Source organism: Vicia villosa, unplaced genomic scaffold (genome assembly GCF_029867415.1).
Source record: "Vicia villosa cultivar HV-30 ecotype Madison, WI unplaced genomic scaffold, Vvil1.0 ctg.001916F_1_1, whole genome shotgun sequence".
Taxonomy (NCBI): domain Eukaryota; kingdom Viridiplantae; phylum Streptophyta; class Magnoliopsida; order Fabales; family Fabaceae; genus Vicia; species Vicia villosa.
The window spans coordinates 377,561-400,404 of record NW_026705775.1 but is presented as its reverse complement, the minus strand read 5'-3'; the positions used below and the strand labels follow the sequence as shown (position 1 = coordinate 400,404).

Genomic DNA, 22,844 nt, shown 5'->3' with positions numbered 1-22,844 from the left:
TTTTTTTTTGGTTTTCTACATGTTTCCCTTCGAATCTGAATGAAAAGGGCTCCACTGATCAGATCAGGGATATCAAGAGTGTGCAAATTAATTTTGACTGCAGTTTAAAGAATTGGGATATTGCACTTTTGATCCCTAGTTTCGATGTTTTAAACTATTGGTCTCCCTATTTACAAAACTAAATTTTTTGGACCTATGCCCATTCCATTAAATTAGTACTCCATTATCCAGTTGACAACAAGTGATGTATGTACGAGCTTTATAAACACTTCCAATATTGATTACAAATTCCATGTGGGACTAAAACCAAACTCTTATCAAACACCAATCCGTAGAAACTGTCAGCTTGGCTTCCATCTCTAGCTTCATTGTGACTCTACACCCAAACATTTCTTCTTTCTAATGCTTCCATTCCTGTTATTACATTTCTTCTTTCTAATGCTTCCATTCCTGTTATTACTTATGGTATTATTTGGATGTAGTACAACTTCTGATCAGAAAAAGTGATGTATTCACATTAGCAATTAACAAAGACTTAGTTAACTGCTAGTAGCATTGCTTATTGATATCAATTTGATTGAACACATTTACATCCAAATCCAGTCCACCATTAGATCACTGATCCACTATTTTTACTGTTGTCTTAGCATCCTAGGTTGCACAGTAAACACTTGTTCTGTTGTAATCCCAGTTTATATTCTGAGGGTTGTAGTTATTGTTGTAGGAAAATTAGTATATTTCTAAGTCCATCCTTTTTACCAGTGGAAGTTACTGCAAAATCAGACCAAAACACTACTGCAACTATTTTAAAAACAACTTCCACCAGTAAAAGTTCAGTGCAAAACAAAACAACTTCCACCAGTAAAAGTTCAGTGCAAAACAAAACAACTTCCACCAGTAAAAGTTCAGTGCAAAACACTACTGCAGTTATTTTAAGAACAACTTCCACTAGTGGGAGTTCATTGTTAAATCAGTATGGTTTGTTTTGCTGCTGCCCAAGTTATTAAACCTTGCACCGTCCACTTTGACTAAATCAATATGGTTTGTTGTGCTGCCGCCCAAGTTATTAAACTTTGTCGTCCATCATTTATTTCCTTCCTCTACGTTGTTATTCACTAATTTTGTCTTATAAATAGTTGACTTATTTCTCATGAAACAATATACCAAAAAATTATCTTATTCTCCTCCTTTCTTTGTTCATGGGCAATATATATTTGAGATTCTTGCTAGTTCTTGAGTTACTGGTTACTACAACCAGAAGGTGTTGTTTAATCATGGGGAGTGTTTAGGATAATACCTGAATAAAACTCTAAGGGATAGTGAATCTAATTCATGACTCAACTCGGTTATTTTCCTTAATTTACTTTGTGGTTTCGCTACTGTTGAACTTGTTGTTTTTGCTTTCTAAATCCAACAATCTTGAGAGTTTTATCATTTCCAATGGAGAGCCCTAAACATAACAACACTAAGAAAGCTAACAACACATTCGACAGTGCTGGTTCTATTCCTGCCTTTGTCCTCGGTGCTGCTTTAGCCCCTTATTACGCAAAGCCCTTTTCTGACGTCTCAAAAATTGAAGTCTTTGAAGGCCAACATTTTGCAGACGGCAATAAAGGATTTCCTCCACTTTAGACATGCACGGAGTTACTTCCGCACTCACTGATCCACGACTGGATTCCTCTACTAATCCAAAACAGATTGAGAATTGGACATATTCGAACAAGGTATGTTGTCATGTTGTTCTTAGCACTTTATCTAACGAGCTCTTTGATGTGTACTGTTCCTACAAGTTAGCAAAGGAAATTTGGGATTACATGATTTCAAAGTATACGACTGAATCTATTGGGAGACAGAAATTTGTCATAGGAAATCACTACACGTGGGAAATGACTAAAGATAAGCAAATCAGAACTCTAATCAATGAGTATCACAAACTCATTGAAGACTTGAAAAGCGAAAACATAATTTTGCCACATGAATATGTTGTTGGACTTCTGATTGAAAAATACCTCATTCATGGAGCAACTATAAACAACATCTGAAACATAAAAGCCAACAACTCTAACTTGGTGACCTAATCACTCACATCATTATTGAGGACACAAGTCGGAAGGAGATTGCTGGAGCAAGAGCAAAGGCGTTGGCCACTCGTGCTAATCTGATTCAGCAAAAATTTGACAATAAGAGGTATGCAAATAAGAAACCTGATCAAAATATCCCTAAATTCACCTTACCTTCAAAAATAAAGGAACTTGCTTTGTCTGTGGAAATTATGGGGGTGTAATGATTGGTAAGGCCTCTAGCACACACCCAAGTGTATTGGTTTATAGAGCTTGCTCCACCAATTCACTTTTGTGTTAAGTCTTATTAGTCTAGACTTTGGTTTATAGCCCAAAATACACCGGACTCAAAAAATTACATTCTCGGAAATTGCCCAGGAAATTTCCTCCCTTCTTAAACCTTTTTTTTGGACCTTTGAAATATATGGGGGATTATTGGAATATTAGTGCATTTTAAAGTTTATCCTACACCAGTAGAAGTTAGTGCAAAATCAGGCCAAAACACTACTGCAACTATTTTAAGAACAACTTCCACTAGTGGATGTTCAGTGTAAAATGAGACCAAAACACTATTGGAGCTATTTTAAAAACAACTTCCACCAATGGAAGTTTAATGTTAAATCAACATGGTTTATTTTGCTGCCACTCAAGTTATTAAACCTTACACAGTCCACTTTGACTAAATCAGTATGGTTTGTTGTGCTGCCGTCCATCATTTATTTTCTTCCTCTACCTTGTTATTCACTAATTTTGTCCTATAAATAGTTGGCTTATTTCTCATTAAACAATATACCAAAAAAAATCTTCATCTCCTCCCTTCTTTTTTTCCTAGGCAATATATATTTGAGATTCTCGCTAGTTCTTGATTTCCTGTTTACTGCAACCAGAAGGTGCTGTTTAATCCCGATGAGTGTTTAGGATAATACCTGAATAAAACTCTCAAGGACAGTGAATCTAAATCACGGCTCAACTCGGTTACTTTCCTTAATTTAATTTGTGGTTTCATTACTGCTGAACTTGTTGTTGTTTTTGCTTTCTAAATCCAACAATTGTATGTTTCTCTTACGTTGTTTGCAGTCTGACCACTCATTAGCATCGTTCCCATAAAGCAGGAAACAAAGTAGCAACTAGCTTAAACTTCTCAAGTCCAATAATGCATTTGAACAGTTAACATGCTCGTTTTTTATTTTTGCTTTGGTTTTTCTTTAGCTTTTTGTATTTGATTTTGTGATGGTTTGATTTTTTTTGTCTAGTTATAGAACAATGCATAAAGTTGATATATTGACTTGTATACTTGATCACTCTTCAGTATTAATGTTCAAGACAATTTTGAAAATGAAATTTTTTATAATAGTAGTTGAACATAGTTCATATTAAATAACTACACAAGAGTAACTGAGTTTGCTATCTTTGCTATTTAGAATTTAACAAACAATTATGGTGAGTAACTAAGTTTATCATTAGAAGCTCCAACAATGGCAGTAAACATTTTTTTGGAGTTTGACACGATGGAAAATAAAGGATTATAGCACAGTTGAAGTCCCACATCGTTTTAGACAAAAATAACATAAGTGTTTATAAATCTCATTCAATCACAACCTTACGTATTCATATGTGCTGGATCTGCCCCGGATAATTGGGCTTAAAGTCTAATTTGTTACATAAATAAATAATCCTAATCATTGTTATCAAGTCATTATTAATTCTGCAAAAAAGTATTACAAAATAAATTATCCTAGTCAACTATTTCACTTAATTAAAAATAATTTTTAAATCTATGACTTTAGCACTTCATTGGATTTTTGAATCTTCTCCTTAACGAGGCTTGAGATAACTTCACGATGTCCACCATCATTAAAGACAACTAGAGAGATATCTCCAAGGATCAACACAATCAAACAAAGGATCAATCAATATGATTCCACTGGACATCAGAGACATCATCAAAACCATTTTGATTACTCATATGATAAATACATCATAGTTACATTTGCTACAAACACATAGATTCATACATATGACTTCTCATCTTCGCCCTTCTATTGGCTCTTACATCCATAACCAATAATATATGTTAGGTAGTTAAGTTCTCTTTAGGTATAACTTTATAGTCCAAGTAAATCTTCATATCTTACTTCCTAATAAATTTTTTTTTTAAGAATATCTTATCTGGTTCTTATATGTGATAATATGTTCATCTCTTTTCCTAAAGCATATATTAACTATTGTAAGATCAAAAGCTGACAAAAAAATGTAGGATGGATTTACCCTATACATTTTCCTCCCTAAGACCATACCCCATGCCCCAAAAAACTCTTGCTACGCTTCCTATGTGACAATTTAGATTTCCTCATAGAAAAATCTTCTCTCCTTCGACTATATTCTAAAACAGGCCTTTTAAATCCTCCCAAAATTTTACTTTACGGTATTATGCTAATCCAATCGGATGTACGTAAGCATTAATAACGTTAAACGTGTTTTCTTCCACTACAAATTCCAAGGATGTGATCTAATCTCCTACCTTTTCACATCCACAATATCCTTCCTTCACTATTTGTCTACAATAATTCCCACCCCATTTCTCGATCTAACATTGATGGTGTACAAAATATTAAGTCTCAAGTTGTTTAATTCTTTTGTTTTTTCACTAGTCCACTTAGTTTCTTGTAGGCACATTAAATTGATCTTTCTCCTAACATAATGTCCACTACTTCGGTAGATTTTCCAATAACCATGCTTATATTCAATGTTCCAAACCGATTCCTATTCTTATGGACTACTCCCTCTGGTCTCATTTATAAGCAAAAATTTAATTTTTAGATTCATTCAACAATCAATGTATTTAGTCTATTATTAGACTAAATACATTGATTGTTGAATGAATCTAAAAATTAAATGTTTGCTTATAATTGAGACCGGAGGGAGTAACTTCTTTATCCACACCCATTCACAAAAATGTGAAAACCCTTACTTATTTTTCAGTACATCTAGACGACGATGGAGCGTCCCTTACTCTTTTAACATAGTATTCGAGCCATAAAACACGATGCTTACGAACAACAACCTAACATTCACATTATTACATATTTGATCCATGCCATATATATTTGACAAAATTTTACTTTAAAGGTCGACTATCTAACACAACCTTCCTCTTTTATCCAAGCCTGAGATCAATTATGTGTATCAATACTGAAATCCCAAATAGAATATATTAATACTATTTTTTTCTTTAATTATAAGATCTATTTTTTTCTATATTAGTACACAAGGTTAACAAAAGATTGATAGAAAGTAGAAAAACATATAAGACTAACTATTATAATAAAAAATGTATAAAACAAAATATAATTGTAACATATAGTAACTAAGGAACACAACATGATCGTCACCACCATCACCATCGACAACAAAGCAACCATAACCCATTGAAATTGAAACTGAAATTTGAGAAAGTAAAGTATTCAGTATCATTACTATTATTATGCCAATTTCACCTGCAGCTGTGATCGTCCCATTGGGTCTTCTCTTCTTCGCTTCCGGTCTCATCGTTAACCTCATTCAGGTTTTTCCTTTTTCCTTTTTTCCCCTTTTATTTTCGAGATTCCGATTTCGATTCATCTGATGTTGAAATTTTGTGTGTTTCAGGCAACATGCTTCGTGATTGTGCGCCCAGTTTCCAAGAATTTCTACCGACGGATCAATAGGTTTGTGGCAGAACTTCTTTGGCTCGAGCTTGTTTGGATTGTTGATTGGTGGGCTGGACTCAAGGTTTGCTGGATTATATTTTATTTATGTATTTTTCCAATGGTGTCGACGTGTCAGTGTTGATGTGTCAGTGTCGGTGTTGTGTTTCCGTTGTCCGTGCTTCATAGGTTATACATAGTCCACCGGCATTGTATTTTTATTTTGTTCCTTAATTGCACTCCCTTGCTATCAATGTGTAATGAAGAGTTTGTGATCTTTGGGTCTTATTGTAAGTTCTACTTTCTTTGTATGATGAGGGTAACGTTCGTGTGTATTGGTGTTATCAAATATCCACAATTGCGGCGCTATGGCGGATATAACAATACACGGCGGTTTTTCGACTTGCCATAATGATAAATATCGGCCGATATTGCAGGTTTTTTTGCCATAATCCGCTATAACTATAACGGCACAACAAAGTGTCGGTATGGCGGGATTTTGGCTCTCCGCCATGGACAACACTGGTGTGAATCTAGCTCTAGTGTATTGTGTGTGAGACTTTTGGTGTATAATTGTCAAATTTTTGCCTTGGGCTGCAACACATAATGTTCGACATGTTTCCGTCATAGGATGCAGTGCCATGGTTACATGCCGGATTTTTGGCTGGTTGGCTATTATGCCATCTGCCATCTTTCATTGATGACACTAGTAGAAGTTTGGGAAATGAAATTAACGAGGTGCTATTGTTTCCAGTGCTCAAAAGTCAGTCAAACTAACATGTTCTTAGCTATTTTTTTATTTTCAATTTTAGGAAACTACCAAGAAGAGGGACGAAGTCCCCTATTATTTATGATTCTAGCAGTGAAAATGTCAAAAATAAAAATGATTAACATTTTGGCTCTAGTCATTTACTCCTGCATTGTTCGTGGACTTAAAATTGTTGCATTAGAATGTTTAGATAATTTAATTATCAGAAGTATTGCTTACTGACGCTATGTTGTTTTACTTGTTCACTAACTTAAGAGATTTTGTTTAAAATGGGGGAACTAGCCTATAGTGATTTTCTACCTGTGATCCATGTGGCTGCAGACTGACGTACACTACAGGAATTCGTTTTCTTTGTTGCAGCGATTCTTCTTCTTCTACCATCTTTTGGCTCTTGCCATAAAATGTTATAAAGAGGATGAGATTTAGGGAGAGAATGGATTTAATTACTCACCAAACCATGATCTACCAATCCATTTAGGGCAGAAATTGATTCTTTTCTCTTTTAAGCACAGTTATCAATTGTGGCGGATAGCGCGCTAACCAGTGGAGAGCGGACCGGCGCAGAGGCAGGCTGCTATGAAATTGCTCATCGAGGAGCAGTTTTGAGTCGTGGCCGCTTTTGGGTCATTCGCCGGTCGTACTCGTGGGAACGGGGCGGCTTCCTGGCCCGGGCCCTCTTTCTTTTAATAGCAGCAAAAAACCTAAAACTCCCTTTAAAAAGCAACCATTTTAGTGGATAGTTTTCATATTTTCCCTCTTTAAACCCTAAATGTAGACTTTCTTTCTCTCTCGTTTTCGTGTGCGCTCTACAGTTCTTCTTCTCTCATTTTGTGCTCAACAACTCTTCTCTTTCTCGTTTTCATGTGCAGCTGGGCTGAGTTCTTCTCACTCATTCGCGTTCTTCTTCCTTTCTCTCTTTCGCTGTTCTCTTATTTTATACTTGTTTTTTTACTGAGCACCACCACTTTATTTTTAACATCCTTTATTTTTTTTAATTCCCTTCTGCCTTTTTCTTTATTTTTTAACCCAGCACCACCTTTATTTTTATTTTTATTTTTATTTTTATACTCTGCTATCTGGTTTTGTTTTTTTATCCTTTAATAAAACTACTCTATTTTTTTAAACATGTTTTTAAATTATTTTTACTATGTCTGTTTTATGAAATATATGTATATATTTTCTAGTTATTATTCGTTTATAGTTATTATTCATATAATTTATTGAAAAAATAGTCAAATAGCGGTTATCTTACTATCCGCTATCCCGCTATTCCCATTTTTGGGGTCGGGTGCTCTGCTCTGCTATCTGGGAATGATAGCTCTGCTTTTAAGTAGAGCTTCATTTTTATTTGAACAAAAAAGGAGTTTTTAATTCCAAGGTCGAATATAACCTTGTGAAATGGAAGCTATAATTGCCTAGATTTCCTTGTTTTTTTTTTGTTTGATAATTGATTTCCTTGCTTTAAAGTAGTCTTGATTGATAACAAGAATGTTATTTTCTAACTGTTGGGACTCAAAGGAATTTGGAAAGATCAGGACTTTGGACTATTTCCTTAAAGACCTCCTATAAACAGATGGAATTGTTTAGGTGGTTTGGTTATTATCCATGACACTAGAAATTGAAGGAAAATTCCATGCGTTTAATATCTCTTCTCTTCTTTTGTTTAATGATAGCCCTGCCTTTTTAATTTTAACTACTTTGAAGCATGTTGCATTCCTGAAAGTTTGATTTTATTTAAGGAAAATTGGTCATTTGAAAGTACGGTTATATTTGAATTTTATTTGATTCAATAATATTTGTTGTTCCATTTGGATTAATCAAAGATTTCATTTGGAATATTTTGGCTTCAGATTCAAATATTTACAGATCCTGAAACCTTTCAATTAATGGGTAAGTCTCTTGTGCTGTGTCTTTTGTGTTAATTTTTTCCTTGTGTTGTCTGCATATGTACTTGTGTTTTGGAAAGGGTCAAAGGGCAATTCCTAGGACCATTTTTTTTCATCTAAGCCATCTGATTCTGTCTAGAATTTTCCAGGTAAAGAGCACGCTCTTGTCATATCCAATCACAAAAGTGACATCGATTGGCTTGTTGGATGGATTATTGCTCAGGTGATTATCTTATGTTGTATGACCTTTTTCACACCTTGAAAACAAGCAAAGAAATACACTTTTAGCTATTTCCTTTGATATAATCTGGTATCAGACTACTATAGAAGGAACTATGTCTGTGATTCATCTGTTTTGTGGTTCAACTACTCATTGATTATCTGACACTATTATTCAACAGCGTTCAGGTTGTCTTGGTAGCACCCTTGCTGTGATGAAGAAATCATCAAAGTTTCTGCCGGTATGTTTCATATTTGTGATTTGAAACGAAAAGATAAAACAGCTGTTTGTTTTTCAACCAGAATGGTTTAATCATAGTCACATGATTCACTGGTCCATATAAAGAACCGCGAATTGGTTCGCAGTACTTTTGCAAATTGGTACGTTGAAATTCACGAAGAATTCATATTAAATGACATACTGAATTTACATGGTATACTCCATAATAAATTTGAACTTCCATAGAGATCTATTTTTCACTTTAATAAGTTGATAAATCCCAGGCCCCACCCACTTTTATAGGTTTTTTATATTTCAGGCTAAACAAAGTTCCGATGTGGGACTTCTAAGTTCTATCTCTTAATATTTTTCACCAAATGTTTTGTACCAACCAATTTCTGCTAGTGGGCTTATTGGTAGCGGTTTATTGATAGTGATGTGTTTCTTGCAAATGGTCAATCACTTGGCTGGACTGGACCAGTTTTTGAAGTTTTGATGTAGTTTAATTTAGATGTAGTCATGTATAGTATGTGCTCTTATTTTTGTAATTAATATGAAAGTTACTGTATATTATACTTATTTTTACATGTTTCTTAAGGAAAAGTGTAACACCGTCAACTCTCTTTTATATATTCAACTTATTTTCATGTCCCCTAAACTCCAATTATAAGATTCTCTTATATAATTTTCAACCCAGTGTACTCCTGCTCAGCGAAACTTACCTACTTGGAAGAAACACATTATATATTTTTCTATCATTTAGCCGTAAATAATTTATGCTTGTATCCCTATCATGATTAAAACATTAATAACTTGATTTTCAGGATGTTATTATTATTATATCTCTATTATTTAATGTCAATGGTGATCTATCTCCTATGTTCCAATATGCAGGTCATTGGGTGGTCAATGTGGTTTTCTGAATATCTTTTCTTGGAAAGAAATTGGGCCAAGGATGAAAGCACATTAAAGGTATGGGACTATATGAATATAATTCATATGCTTGTTGGATGCTCTCAGAAGAGATTTATTTTTGCATATGTTATAATAATATTAATGTCTTCTCACTCCTGCAACGAGTGGCAAAAGTTAATACAACTTCTCTCTCTGTCCTCTGCTCGCTCTACATACTCTGCTCGCTCTAATAGTTGTGAATCTCATTTCAGTTGTAATATTGTATGTACAGTCAGGCCTACAGGAACTAAGGGACTTCCCTCTTCCCTTTTGGTTGGCTCTCTTTGTAGAAGGAACTCGCTTTACACAGGCCAAACTATCAGCCGCTCAGGAATATGCAGCCTCAACTGGATTGCCAGTTCCCAGAAATGTTTTAATTCCAAGAACTAAGGTGAGATTTATAGGACTTCTTTATCTTTTTCCTTTCCTTGCTTTTCTTCCACAGTTTGAAGCTATTCCACATGATTCTGGTTGAGCAATCTATCTGGTTTAACTAATTTATATTAGCACATTCTTGCTGGCTTTTCTTTTTATATGAAATTTAATACTGTTCTACTCCCTATAATTACGATTCTACCTCAACCTGTCATGGGTCGCTATAGAGTTTATGGCTATTAGAGAAAAAAATAACCCAAGTCCCACATTGAATAAAGCTTGGGAGTTGGGAATCCTCACATTAAAATCCGGTTTTATGGGATCGAACTAGCCCAAAAAACTGAGGAATCATAGCTCAACATCTAAGATGGTATTAGAGCTTATCGTAGGCCGTTGTTTGGCCACTTGAATCCATGCGTCAAGCTTATAGCCCTGGGCTTGAGAGAAAAATTCTGTTTACAAAATGACAATTGAAAAATGTTATCAATGAAATTAGAGACATCTCTTGCTGGAACTGAATGGCAATATCAAGGCTACAGTGGATGAAGAAGGATCTATGAATAAGAAATCAGTTGCAAAAGAGGGTGGAGATCAAGGATCTGATGTGGGAGGAATTGAAGAAGCCAAAATGGCAAAGGATCAAGGGATGGATTAAAAGATGCAACAAGACATAAAGGTGAAAGCTGACGTGGAGAAACAAGAACAGAGCATATAATACAGTTTTTGGGTCACAGTTTTATCCACCAGTTCAAAGAGAACATCAAGGAGTTGAAGCTCCAGCAGACGGTGTTCCTTTGGTTACAGTTGCAGCAGGTTCATCAAGCTTCCAACAGTAGGATCCTGGAGAAGAAATTATTTTTATTTTGGTTTTAATTTTTTTCAACCACTGAACAAGAAAAATTTAGTAGACTTCAACCTTGAAGACTAGGTTGTTTTGAGGAGGGGAGGGGTGTATTGTTAGGATTACAGAGGAAATTATGGAGTTGAATATTGTGAATAGATTATTGATTCTATTGTGAAGGGGAAACCCTTGGAGGAGAGATTTGTCTCCTTTTCTCTTTTATCATTTCTCAACCTTTTTGTTCATTCTTTTCATTTCAACTCTTGGGTTCTAACAAGTTTCCAGTTTTTCCCCTATAGTTTTAAAAATATTTGTTGACTTTACCTATATGTTTTTCTTCCTCGCTCTAGATTTTTTGTTCTTCTAAGTTTACATGAGCAACACATTGTATCTAACTTACAAAACCCAAATGCACTGCTAGCCATTATGTTATGTTTCCTTGTTCTTTTCTATTATCTGCTCTAATAACTATATTCAATTATGTTACTTTCAGGGGTTTGTTTCAGCAGTAAGTCATATGCGCTCATTTGTTCCCGCCGTTTATGACGTAACAGTGGCAATTCCAAAGAGTTCACCTTCTCCTACAATGCTAAGACTCTTCCAAGGGCAACCTTCAGTGGTGAGTTATTTTTTATTCAAAAACTTCATCTATAGTTTCCTTTCATTTTTTCTTGACCACATAATATACAAAATAATTTTTTATATCCTTTTCTCTGTTAATCAATTTAAGTTTTAAGTTGATTTACTTTCCTTTGCTGAAACTGTTGATGCATGGAGAATTTAACAGAGGAAAGTAATTTTGACTTGCTGACAAATAGGAATTAGCACCCTAACAAAAAGTGTAAATTCGTTGCTCAGTTTTAGTCTTGATTTATGAATCTCTCGTGTACTACTGAGTGTATCTCATTGTGGACTGAGGTCAAAGGCCTGATATGAATTAGCTTTTAACCTCATGGGAACTTCTCAACCTACAAAAGCATTTGATTCCGAACTCGGGAAAAATCCCTTTTAATAATTTTATAAGTGTTTATGCAGGAATTAATTAGATGATAGAGCTTGTAAAAATGTTGAGGCTGTATAAGATACTTTCAACTTATGATGAAAGCTATCAATAAGAAAACTTTTCGTAAGAGCTAGTCGTTTAACCAGTGCTACTTGACAGAGTGAGGCTTGGTTGTTGTCACTTTTTGTGGAACACGGGATCATCTGGCTTGACATCATTTTTTTTTTAATCTTAGAGACAGTGGTGGAGCTTGAATGCTTTTCAAGGGGGGCTATAATTAATGCTCTAGGATTATATATTAAAAGTTTCATAGATAAACATGCATCGTATTATGGTCAAGTGGAGTTTTCGGAATAAAATTTGCTCTTTATGTTGATTGTCGTGGGTTCATGTCTCTGATTTTTTTTTTTTTTAAATTTTTAAATTAAACATAAAAACTGGTTTTCAAAGATTCCAACCCATGACTTCGAACTCCCAAAACTAAAGTATTTCCACTGCACTACTTTACTATTATGGTAACCAAACGAAACACATTTTATTAATACATATTTTAACTAATATAATATGTTTACCTACCTTCTAAAAAGAATTTTGGGATGTCATGCTCCCCGTCTCTATGCCGCTCTTCCCCTGCATGGAGATTTCAAATAGGCTTCTTGTTTTATGAAAAACTACTGTATTGCCTAGGGGACTTCAGAGGCACTGTTGTTGTTTGTGGAAAAGAAGAGATGTAACTTGGCAATTTGGTGCATTTTTTATTTTGGAGAATGATGGGGCCTTTTAGGAATCATAGTTTTTTCTAAATAATTACTTGGAATCTCTACAAGAGGATCCCTTGCCTTTCTTACATAGTATTATTTAGCTATTTTTCGTTATACTACGACACATTTGATTAGGATTGTCCTCATCTGAATCCTAGGTGCATGTGCATGTTAAGCGGCATTTGATGAAGGATTTGCCAGAAGCAGATGATGATGTTGCTCAATGGTGTCGAGACATATTTGTGGCTAAGGTATGTGTCAATTGAACCTTTCCATTAACTGTCATATTGTTCTTGTTTTGCTTTTTTAAGCAGGGTACACGCGTCTGTTATTATTGTTTGTATGTCCTAGTTTTTATTAAGATCTTATTTTACACACTTCTTTGAACACGATTTTGATTCCCTGGGCACACCAGGACGATTTGTTAGACAAACATATAGCTGATGACAAATTCAGTGATCATGAGCCGCGGGATCTCGGCCGACCACTAAAATCTCTTCTGGTAAGATACCTCCTCTCAACACGTCTAACATCATATTATCCTTATCGATTAGCCAGCTATTCTCTATTGCAGTACACTATTTGCAAGCAGCATCATGGTTATTTTATTTGCATAGTCAATAATCAATTTCACCTTTGGAACAAGCAGGTTTATATAACATGGGTTGTTGTGGTTGTCGCGGGGACTGTTAAGTGGCTTCAATGGTCTTCACTACTATCCTCTTGGAAGGGTATTGCATTTACAGTATTTAGTTTGGCAATTGTGACTGCACTCATGCAAATCATGATCATGTTCACACAATCCGAGCGCTCAAATCCTGCCAAAGTTTCGCCTTCGAAGCCCAAAAGTAGAGAAGAATTACAGGGTAGTGATGACAAACAAGAGTAGATCACACACACTATACCCAAATATTCTATACATAGGGAACTTATTTTGCAATGACGTGTGGATTATTTTGGTTATGAAATTCCAGCACCTATGTATCCAATATTCCTTGTATTATTATGCACACAGATCCATTCATTATTTTCAAATTAGGGTTAATTTGTATAGACACTATAGGATAGGATGGCCTACAAAAATCTTGCATTGTTCTTGTGGGTACTTAATACATTTGAATGTTGATTTTTGTGGTTATCTTTGATTCCTCTTAACGTGTTTTATGTGCATGACATTCTCTGCTAAAATGAGATTTTTCTTCATTCAATCAAAGATTAATTTTGCTTTCTAGATTTGAGTTTAAGATATCACACTTCAAATAAAAGTATAAGATATACTAATTACCATTACAACACCACATTTTGATTATTTTTTCAACATAACATGCACGTACAATCAGATACCCTAAACCACAAAATTTACCATATTTAAAATGCTAGGAACGTTAAACATGATGGTGTGGTAGCTTTTCTGCCACCAAGAAGTAGAAAAGCCCCATTACACCAGAGTGTCTTAAGCTGTTGTTGTATTTAGCCTCAAGAGTCAAAGTTTCACCATCTAGTATCTTGATAGAGCCTATCTGAGGGTAACAAGTGGACATTCCTACAACATACCCTTTCTCATTTCCTGCTTCACTGCTATTTCCATATATTGGGATTGAACTACATATAACCTTCCCATCCTGAAAATTTTTATGATCAAAATCATAAGACTTCAAAGAAATATGATAGTTTAATATAACTTTACTTAATCGGTTTGTAAAGTGACTACTGTTCCACTTATAAACATATGTTCAAACAATATATTAATTGATATGAAACTCTTAAAACAGAAAGAAATATTCAAACGTTAAAAAGATCGAAACTATTTAATGTTACCTTTCCATATAGAGTTGTTCCAATTGAACCAGTATGCATATGACCAACTCCATAGACAAAATAACCACCATTTTGCATTGGGAAGCTTGATTTCTTCACATCAACACAATCACTACCATTGAGATTACTTTTGCTGCAAGGCTCCACTTCATATTCTATCTTGCAATCATGCTCTACACTCTTTCCTTTAGACTTATCCAATATCTTCAAAGTATCAGTTGCATCAATTATATAAATCTTGGCAGGCACAACAAAGCTATCCCAATTCATCCACATAACTGTGTATTTCAAATAAAGACTTCTCTTTGGACCTAAAAACCCTTTCACCATCTTGCAAGTGCTATTATCAGGACAACATTGCAAACCTCCTTTATAACTTGGACTCAAAGCTACACCATCTTCATCTTTTGTAACATTATATAACTCACACTTACACTCAATGCACCCCAACTTATCTTCCACACCCCTTGTATCAATAGCATGAATATTGAACATCCATTTCTCCACATACCCTTTTGGAATTTCAGCAGGATTACCAACTTCTATCCCATAAGGATCTGGAATATATGTGTTTGTGCCTCTTGTTTCAGATCCAAGACCAAAGTATTGTCCAAAAACATTCTCTTGGCAAAATCCACTATTTCTCACAAATGTGATATCTGATTGGTTAGCAAGTGCCACTTTTGGTTGGTGATATCTTAGAAAAATCCAATGGTGTAGATAGGTTTGAGAGAGAGGTACAGAATTTCCCGCATCATCAACTAGTTCAGCATTGAAACTCTTGAGAGAAATATGGCCTCTCGGAAAATCAAGATCAAAATATAATTTGTTTGAGACAGATCCTGGACTTAGTTCAATCTTGGGAGACATAAAAACATTTGTTTTGATGTTGTTACTAGTCTTCCTAGAAACAGCTGATGAGAATTGTGTGCATGACAACAACACTAGTACTAATATTGTCAATGAAAGCTTCCATTCTTGAGAGACAATCTTCATGTTGATATGTTTATAGCAACAATTACCTAAAAAGGAAGTAAACAAATATAGATTTTAGTCCTTCATAATAAATACTACAACCTCTAAAAAAAAGACGTCCGTGTGTGCGGCCCAGTGTCAGCCACTTGCACTGGCACTTATGATCACATTTAATTTATTTATTTTTCAAATTATTATTGATGTCGCCTCAGTGTCAGAGTGATGTTTGGAGTGTAGGTGATTCATAGATCAATTCACATTAAATTATGATATCTTATATGGTTAAGAAAATACTACAAAATTGGTGAAGAAAAAAAAGAAAATCATGTTAGCTTTGATGGACAGAAGTGAGAAAAGATAGATGTTTATGCTAATTATGATGATGTTATTAATCAAGTGTAAAGGAACGCACCTCAAACACCAGGAAGAAATGTAGTAACAACTATAGTAGCAATTGATTACTAAGCAATGGTGTTAAGCTTGAATATATACATAAATCATAAGATTGAATATTGTTATTTTTCAGATGTTTACAAGGCAACGCGTTTACGAAATAGATAGAATGAAATTAATTAAAGCATGCAAGTGTTTGAATGTTTCATTGCTTTTGACCGAATGTACATACGGTGGAGTGAATGACTTTAATAAAAAGTGGAGACGGCAACTTTAGACGTAGATCGTTAGAATCCAATCGACAAATGTCGTATATTATTGTCTATCCAACGTGGTGGGGCTCCTTCAAGCAAACTTCCTTCAAGTTGGTTTCACATTCAACACCTCCGTGAAAAATCATAAATCTTAAGTGTTTCTTAAATACGGAAATAAACTTTTAAGTGCACCCAAAAGTCTACAACATTGTACTTTGTAAGTGAGTTATTCTTGTTTTGTCATGAATTAGTACGAAAATGTTTCTCCGTACTAATGAAATAGTGGGTAAGAGTTGGTCAGAATGTATACTTCCGTAAAAATTTATAGAAGTATATCTTCGAACGCATTTTAAGTTAGATTATAGCACCAGATCTTCTCCTTTCTTCATTTTCATAAGAACTTACTCTGAACAAAAAAAAAAAAAAAGCTCGTAAGCAAACCCCCATGATACTTCATTAGTATGCAAATCATGCTACTAGACACATATACAAAAGTGATTATTATGTTAATATCATTTACTTTAGACACTTCATTGACTTCAATTGGATTCATGAGTACAACTAGATGACCACTTGTTTGGTTTATTTGTACTCGAACTTAGGTGAAGCTTGTCTTTTGAAGACTAGACAGATGACAACAAGCAACACATTATTCACAATAATATAGTTGCACCTATACTATTACTAATATTTCATAACACTTGCGCTACATTGTTACTAATATTTTATCTGACCAATTTTCAAGCATGAGATCCTCTCTCACTTTCCATGCGTCACTGGTTGATCATATGAGGATGAATACAATGAGGCTTGACCACGTGTTTGCTCCTTCGTTCTGCTAAGAGGCAATCAGTCGAGCATGCCATTTCGAGCTATTTTTAACCACATAAGAGTAAATGATATACGCTACACACCGTACGAAGATCACTGTCAGATGCGTCCCTTGAATGACATATCCTTCTACTCCAAATGTTTGGCTTGTGGATCACACCTGATTTATCCACATATGCCTGAGCGAATCATGCGACAACTTGGGTTTCTACAGGGTATTCTAAGAGACCCCACTATGTCTGCTCCTCCCACTATCGTTCGCAGAGATGTTCATGCGGTGTTTAATATTTCAATAATCATATGGTACCAGATGAAACATGAAGTGTTCCAGCTCCTCAATCATGGAGGAAAGCATTCGGCTACATCCAATGGTATTTTAGAGTGTCACATCATTACTTGACACCATATGTTTTAGTAGATCCACTAAGGTTAACTCATCATGATATACTAGGGGAGGGGCAGGCTAGGGTAGATCATGCCATTAATGTGTTACCTGCATGTCACGTATTGTGCTTTGCATAATGATCTAGTAGATAAGGAAGTGTTGATTGAAGAATTAGAAGTATTGAACCCAATTTTACCCGTTGAAGAGCGAGATTGGATAATGAGTTCTAGAAAGCTAAAAAATATATAGATTAATGTAAGTTGTTCTTAAAATATAACTTAATTTTTCATATTATTATTTTCTAAATCAAATTGAAATGCTATATATTTAGTGAGCAGTTAGTGAAACAAGCATTCCATATAAGCTATAATAAATGTATATATGACATCAGTTAGAAGCTACAACCACAGTGAAATATAATGATGAGCCATTTTAAAATTCCAAAATATCGTTGTTTGGTATCGAATCCATGACCATTCCATTTTTCAGTACGGTTGAAATTTCCAACCATGGTAAAATATGGCGCACTATCCTATTTATTTACCACGACTACTTGCCCGTGGTGGAAAAAAGAGCACTTACTATCACTCCCTTTGTTACCACGAATCTCCAACCGTAGTAAAACCCTTCTCCCAACCATGATAAAAAAGGGTTTTCTAGTAGCGATACCTCTCATTTGAAGGATTGCCCATGGATAAGACATCGCCCCGATCAACAACACCCATTTAAAATAGAGAAGCCGTCCGATAAGCATGGAAATTTGCATCAGAAAAGAGTTCCATCTTCTTTGATTCAGGGAGATTCTGGAGATACACAATATCTTTCTCAAATATGGAAACAAGTGCTTCTTGAGAGATACAAGGAATATAAGAAAGAAGAATGGTTGGCAGCTTTAGCAAAAGAGAAGATGACCTTTTAGAAGATACTATAAGCTAGGTGGAAGCGTCTACAAACAATCATGCCTGTTTATATGAGCTGTCTTCTTGAAGATGTTGTGCTCATTACCTTGAATCCCTTTTATTATTAGCAAGTGGAGGAGATACTTGTTCTTCAACCCCATTAGCAGCATCCCTAGCAAAAGACTGACCTTGACAAGAGGAGACCGAGAGAGTTTGGTTGATGGTAAGGACGATATATCTAATCGGAACAGGAGCAGGAGCTCGAGCCATAAAATTCGTAGTAGCTGACCCTAACCTCTCGCTCTTTTGCTAGATCAAATATTTTTTCTCTAGAAATCCATATTATATGCAAGTGCAAAACAAACCACATCTAAAGGAGGGGTGATGGGGAACTAGATCTCAACCGGCACTAAATATTTCATTTCTTTCATGGTTATCGACTACTTCTATAATGACAAGAGAGTCAATTAACCACTTCCTCTTCATAGAGGGCCTTAATTCGGAAAGACCAAACCCTTCCTCATAGCCAAGGCACTCATATAAAGCTTCTTGATCTTTCTTCATCTTAATATCTTCACAAGTAAGAGAATCCAAGGTGACCGTATATTTGTGAGAATCTTGTTTAAAGTGAACCCAGGCCCAACACCTTTGAATCCTATATGTACATTTACTTAGAGGTAAATCCTGGAAGTCGATGGGGGGAAAATCATCCCAGTCCTTGTTTAAAGCACTATACCCGAGATCATCCTAACATATTGAGATCAACCACTGATCCCAAAGATTATTCGTCGAAGTATGCACCACAACAAAGACGTGGTAAAATAGGCAGCAAGAAGGCCCCAAAATTTGATAATCATCCCAATGTTGAAACACCTTTATTAAAGCCCAAGTGCTCATAGTGGAGCTGTGAGGGCGCAATTTTTAAGAACCTCAACACCTTCTATTTGAATCCAGTCAAGGGAAACTTCACAAGCTTATTTGAGTAAACAAGAACTTGTAGAAGGGGATGAAAAATTCCCGAAGTTGCTGCAGATCTTTTTATCCGGTTACACAAGAAAGACCGACTAATTAGAAGAACGAACCACTTATATATTAGCCTCTTCCACGATCATAGGGATATCAAAAGAGAAGGGACTCCCCAATATCTCACAATCTAACCAACTATATCGGCTTGCATCAGACGCCTTAACAAGATCGGTGCATCTTCAAGACAACCGCTGACTAACTCCTGAGTACTCAAGCCAATTGATAATGGTGAATTAAGTTTCAATTCTAATGCGATCCTTAAGATCTGCATTACTTGAATCTTGACCAAATCCATATATATAAATTATAATGAAGGAATGGGCTTCTTCCCTATTCAAACCAATAACCTCCGTCTTGGATGGGGCCAAAAATGAGGGGAAGGGTTCCTGACAGCTATGGAGGTAATTGACTTAGGACTGAGTACATAATTTCCTCAGACACATCAAAGAAGAGCGTGTTGAGAGAAGACTCGTTAGGAGAAGTTTCCCTATTAAGGGAATTACTAGAAAACCTCACCGACTCAGAAGTATCAAGCACATTCATTAGAATAAGAGAAGAATGAATAGTATCCGAAAGGTTTGAGCCTAAACGAGTAAGGGTTTATGTTCTAACGAAGGAAGAGGAACCACTAACCTCAAAATCACTGGACAAGCTTATAGAGCGATCATCTACATGGGTCATAACAAAAATTAGAAATAGGAAAATGATTTCAAGGTAAGAATGATAACTGAAAAGGGTGAAAGCAAATGAAGAAGGTGAATGTCAAATGCAAGTTGAAGGATATCCTATTCCAAAGATAAAGGAAATGCCTCAGGCAAAGATTTCTGAAAGAAAAGGAAAAAAAATGCTCTCACAAAGATGAAGTTGATATTCGATTTGAGGAAATGGCAAAACATTCACCCAAAGGACAATGAATCCTTTATATAGAGGAAGTGAACAATGGGTCAGATAAAAAACAATATGTAAAATTGAAATCAACGACCATATTTTACCTTGGAAATACAAGCAAACTTGGATGTATTCGAATGTCCTATAGATGAACACCACACTCTAACCCGTGATCCTAATACCATGTGTCTTAAGAATTGACAAAAATGGCTCAATGATGGGAAGTGCATTTAATGCACTTATTCCCCACTATTCTGCAACTGCCTCATGTTCACTTCTCGTTATGGCCGACTTTAATGATGAGACGTCGAACACATTTTCGAAAGATTTCTTGACCGATTACACGCTCGACAAGCTCTGTGGACATCTGTTCTGGACTGGTCAAAGACCCAATACAAGTAATATTAATGTATAAAGGCCAACGATGCAAAGCCCGAGAAAAATGTCCATCATATATAAGTGACTCACATCATACGTAAGGTATACTCTTTCATCTCAAACTTACACTTTAGACTTTGTAACTAACTTGTGCGTTGGAGTGTTAACCTTGCATGTCCACCTACATGCTATAACACCCCAGACTACTTTCAGGATTATCGACTGACCTCACAAACCAATACAGGTCTTTTCAGCATACTTTATCCTCACTCACACGTTTTCTGGGAAACTTCCAAGAAATCCCATTCAAATACTACTCCAAGTCAAGCCTCCTTAACTATGGAGTTCTTATTTGTTAGGCTATCGAAAAGAAGATGTATCTTGTCGGTATAGGTAGTACCAATCAATCCTTATAAACCTTCCTTCAACCACGCAGCCCATTCTCTGCACAGTTTCAGGATCTCTCTCATTCTGATGTGAATTCGGCACCGACAACCTCTCTCCGCCCTTTTCGACAGCAAAAGCACTCTCCGCCCTCTTCGGCCTTGTGTGTTACAGTTGACGCCACATTGAAAGTCTGCACCGCCGTATCAAAAGTGCATCATCACCGGTCAAATCATAATTCGAATTCTAATATGGAACACATAATATAAAATAATTATATTTTAAAATTAGAAAAAAAAACCTAATATAAAATAATTATATATTAAAATGAAAACACCGCTTATCTATCATCAATCATTTTAAAATATTTTTCTCATAAAATTGTATAAATTATATAAAAATTTAAATTATTATTTTTTAAGAATATATTATAATTTTTTTAATTACAAAAACTTGCTGGATCTGCCATTGTAAATAGTAAATTAATAAATTTTTTTGATAATAAAATAATATACTAATAAAGAATTAGTTCTTTGATTCAAAAAAGCAAAGCGGATATTTTTATGATTCAAGAATCTAAAATTTCCAATTTACAAGATTTTATGGCAAAAAGTTTTTGGAGCATCAATGGGATCGGTTATTCGTTTTCTAATTCTTCGGGAAGGTCGGGAGGCCTTTTAACTTTGTGGAAGGAGGACGTGGTGGAGGTCATTAATAGTTTCAAAGGTGAGGGGTATCTTGGAGTGAAATTTCGGAAGAACCTCAATTTCTTTTATTTAGTGAACGTTTATTCTTCTTGCGACATTGATAAGAAAAGGAGGTTATGGAGTAGACTATTGGAATTAAAGGAGAGCTATGATGACGGTGAATGGATTATGGGGGGTGACTTTAATGCGATTAAGAAGAGGAGTGAGAGGAAGGGAAGAGGGATTGTGCATAACACTAATGATTTAGAGGGCTTCGCGGAGTTCATAGAAGAGAGTGGTTTGGTGGATGTTCCTTGCAAAGGAAAAAAGTTTTCTTGGTTTAGCGGGGATGGTAAATCGATGAGTAGGATTGATAGATTTATTATTTCGGATAAGGTGGTGAACGATTGGGGTGTGATTGGCCAAAGAATAGGAGATAGAGATGTCTCGGACCATTGTCCAATTTGGTTGGAAGTGGATACTAAGAATTGGGGTCCTAAGCCTTTTAAATTCAACAATGAATGGTTTTCGTGTAGTTCCTTTTATGATTTTGTGGAGAAGGAATGGAATAGTTTTAAAGTGGAAGGTAGAGGCGACTTCGTTTTGAAACAAAAACTTTTTCTTTTGAAAGGAAGGCTAAAGTGGTGGAATAAGGAGGTTTTTGGTAAAAAGGATTTGGAGATTCAAGAGGAGGTCAATGAGATTAATCATCGGGATCTTTTGTTGGAAGTGGAAGCGGAGGAATCTCACCCGGAAATTGTTACTAAAAGAAAAGAAGCTACTAGGCGGTTTTGGAGGAACTTAAGGATAAAAGAGAATATGTTAGCTCAAAAAGCAAACTTGAAGTGGTTAAAGGAAGGTGATTCTAATAGCGGTTTTTTTCACAAGGTAATGAAAGAAAAAAGAAGGTATAATCATATAGGTCCCATTAATACTTCGGAAGGTGTTTTGGATTCGGTGTTGGAGATTAAAGAGCATGTTGTCCGGCATTTTTCCAAAAAATTTGAAGAGGAGGAGGGAATTTCACCGTTGTTAGAAGGGATTGTGTTCGATAGGATTAATGATGAGGATAAGGTGTGGCTAGAGAGACCTTTTCAAGAAGATGAAGTTAAATAGGCTTTAGCTTGTTGTGGAGGAGGTAAAAGTCCGGGTC

The 22,844-nt window shown here is 35.4% G+C and overlaps 3 protein-coding genes across 3 annotated transcripts; 2 read left to right on the top strand and 1 right to left on the bottom strand.

The window, feature by feature from the left end:
• The first annotated feature begins 5,403 nt into the window (after positions 1 to 5,403).
• Positions 5,404 to 13,912, top strand: LOC131637115 (1-acyl-sn-glycerol-3-phosphate acyltransferase 2-like). Its single transcript, XM_058907708.1, has 11 exons — positions 5,404 to 5,625; positions 5,709 to 5,831; positions 8,366 to 8,405; positions 8,551 to 8,624; positions 8,803 to 8,862; positions 9,735 to 9,812; positions 10,027 to 10,185; positions 11,504 to 11,629; positions 12,933 to 13,025; positions 13,190 to 13,276; positions 13,424 to 13,912. Exons 1-11 carry the CDS (start codon positions 5,545 to 5,547, stop codon positions 13,661 to 13,663), a joined length of 1,161 nt encoding a protein of 386 aa, XP_058763691.1. The 5' UTR covers positions 5,404 to 5,544; the 3' UTR covers positions 13,664 to 13,912.
• Positions 13,913 to 14,010: 98 nt separating this feature from the next.
• LOC131637114 (uncharacterized) lies at positions 14,011 to 16,147 on the bottom strand. Its single transcript, XM_058907707.1, has 3 exons — positions 15,980 to 16,147; positions 14,593 to 15,614; positions 14,011 to 14,396 (listed from the first exon to the last, which is right to left on the bottom strand). The coding sequence occupies exons 2-3, from the start codon at positions 15,586 to 15,588 to the stop codon at positions 14,160 to 14,162; spliced, it is 1,233 nt and encodes a 410-aa protein (XP_058763690.1). The 5' UTR covers positions 15,589 to 15,614; positions 15,980 to 16,147; the 3' UTR covers positions 14,011 to 14,159.
• A 5,460-nt stretch (positions 16,148 to 21,607) lies between these two features.
• LOC131637125 (uncharacterized) lies at positions 21,608 to 22,807 on the top strand. The gene has a single exon (XM_058907716.1). The coding sequence runs from the start codon at positions 21,608 to 21,610 to the stop codon at positions 22,805 to 22,807; it is 1,200 nt and encodes a 399-aa protein (XP_058763699.1).
• The last annotated feature ends 37 nt before the right edge of the window (positions 22,808 to 22,844 follow it).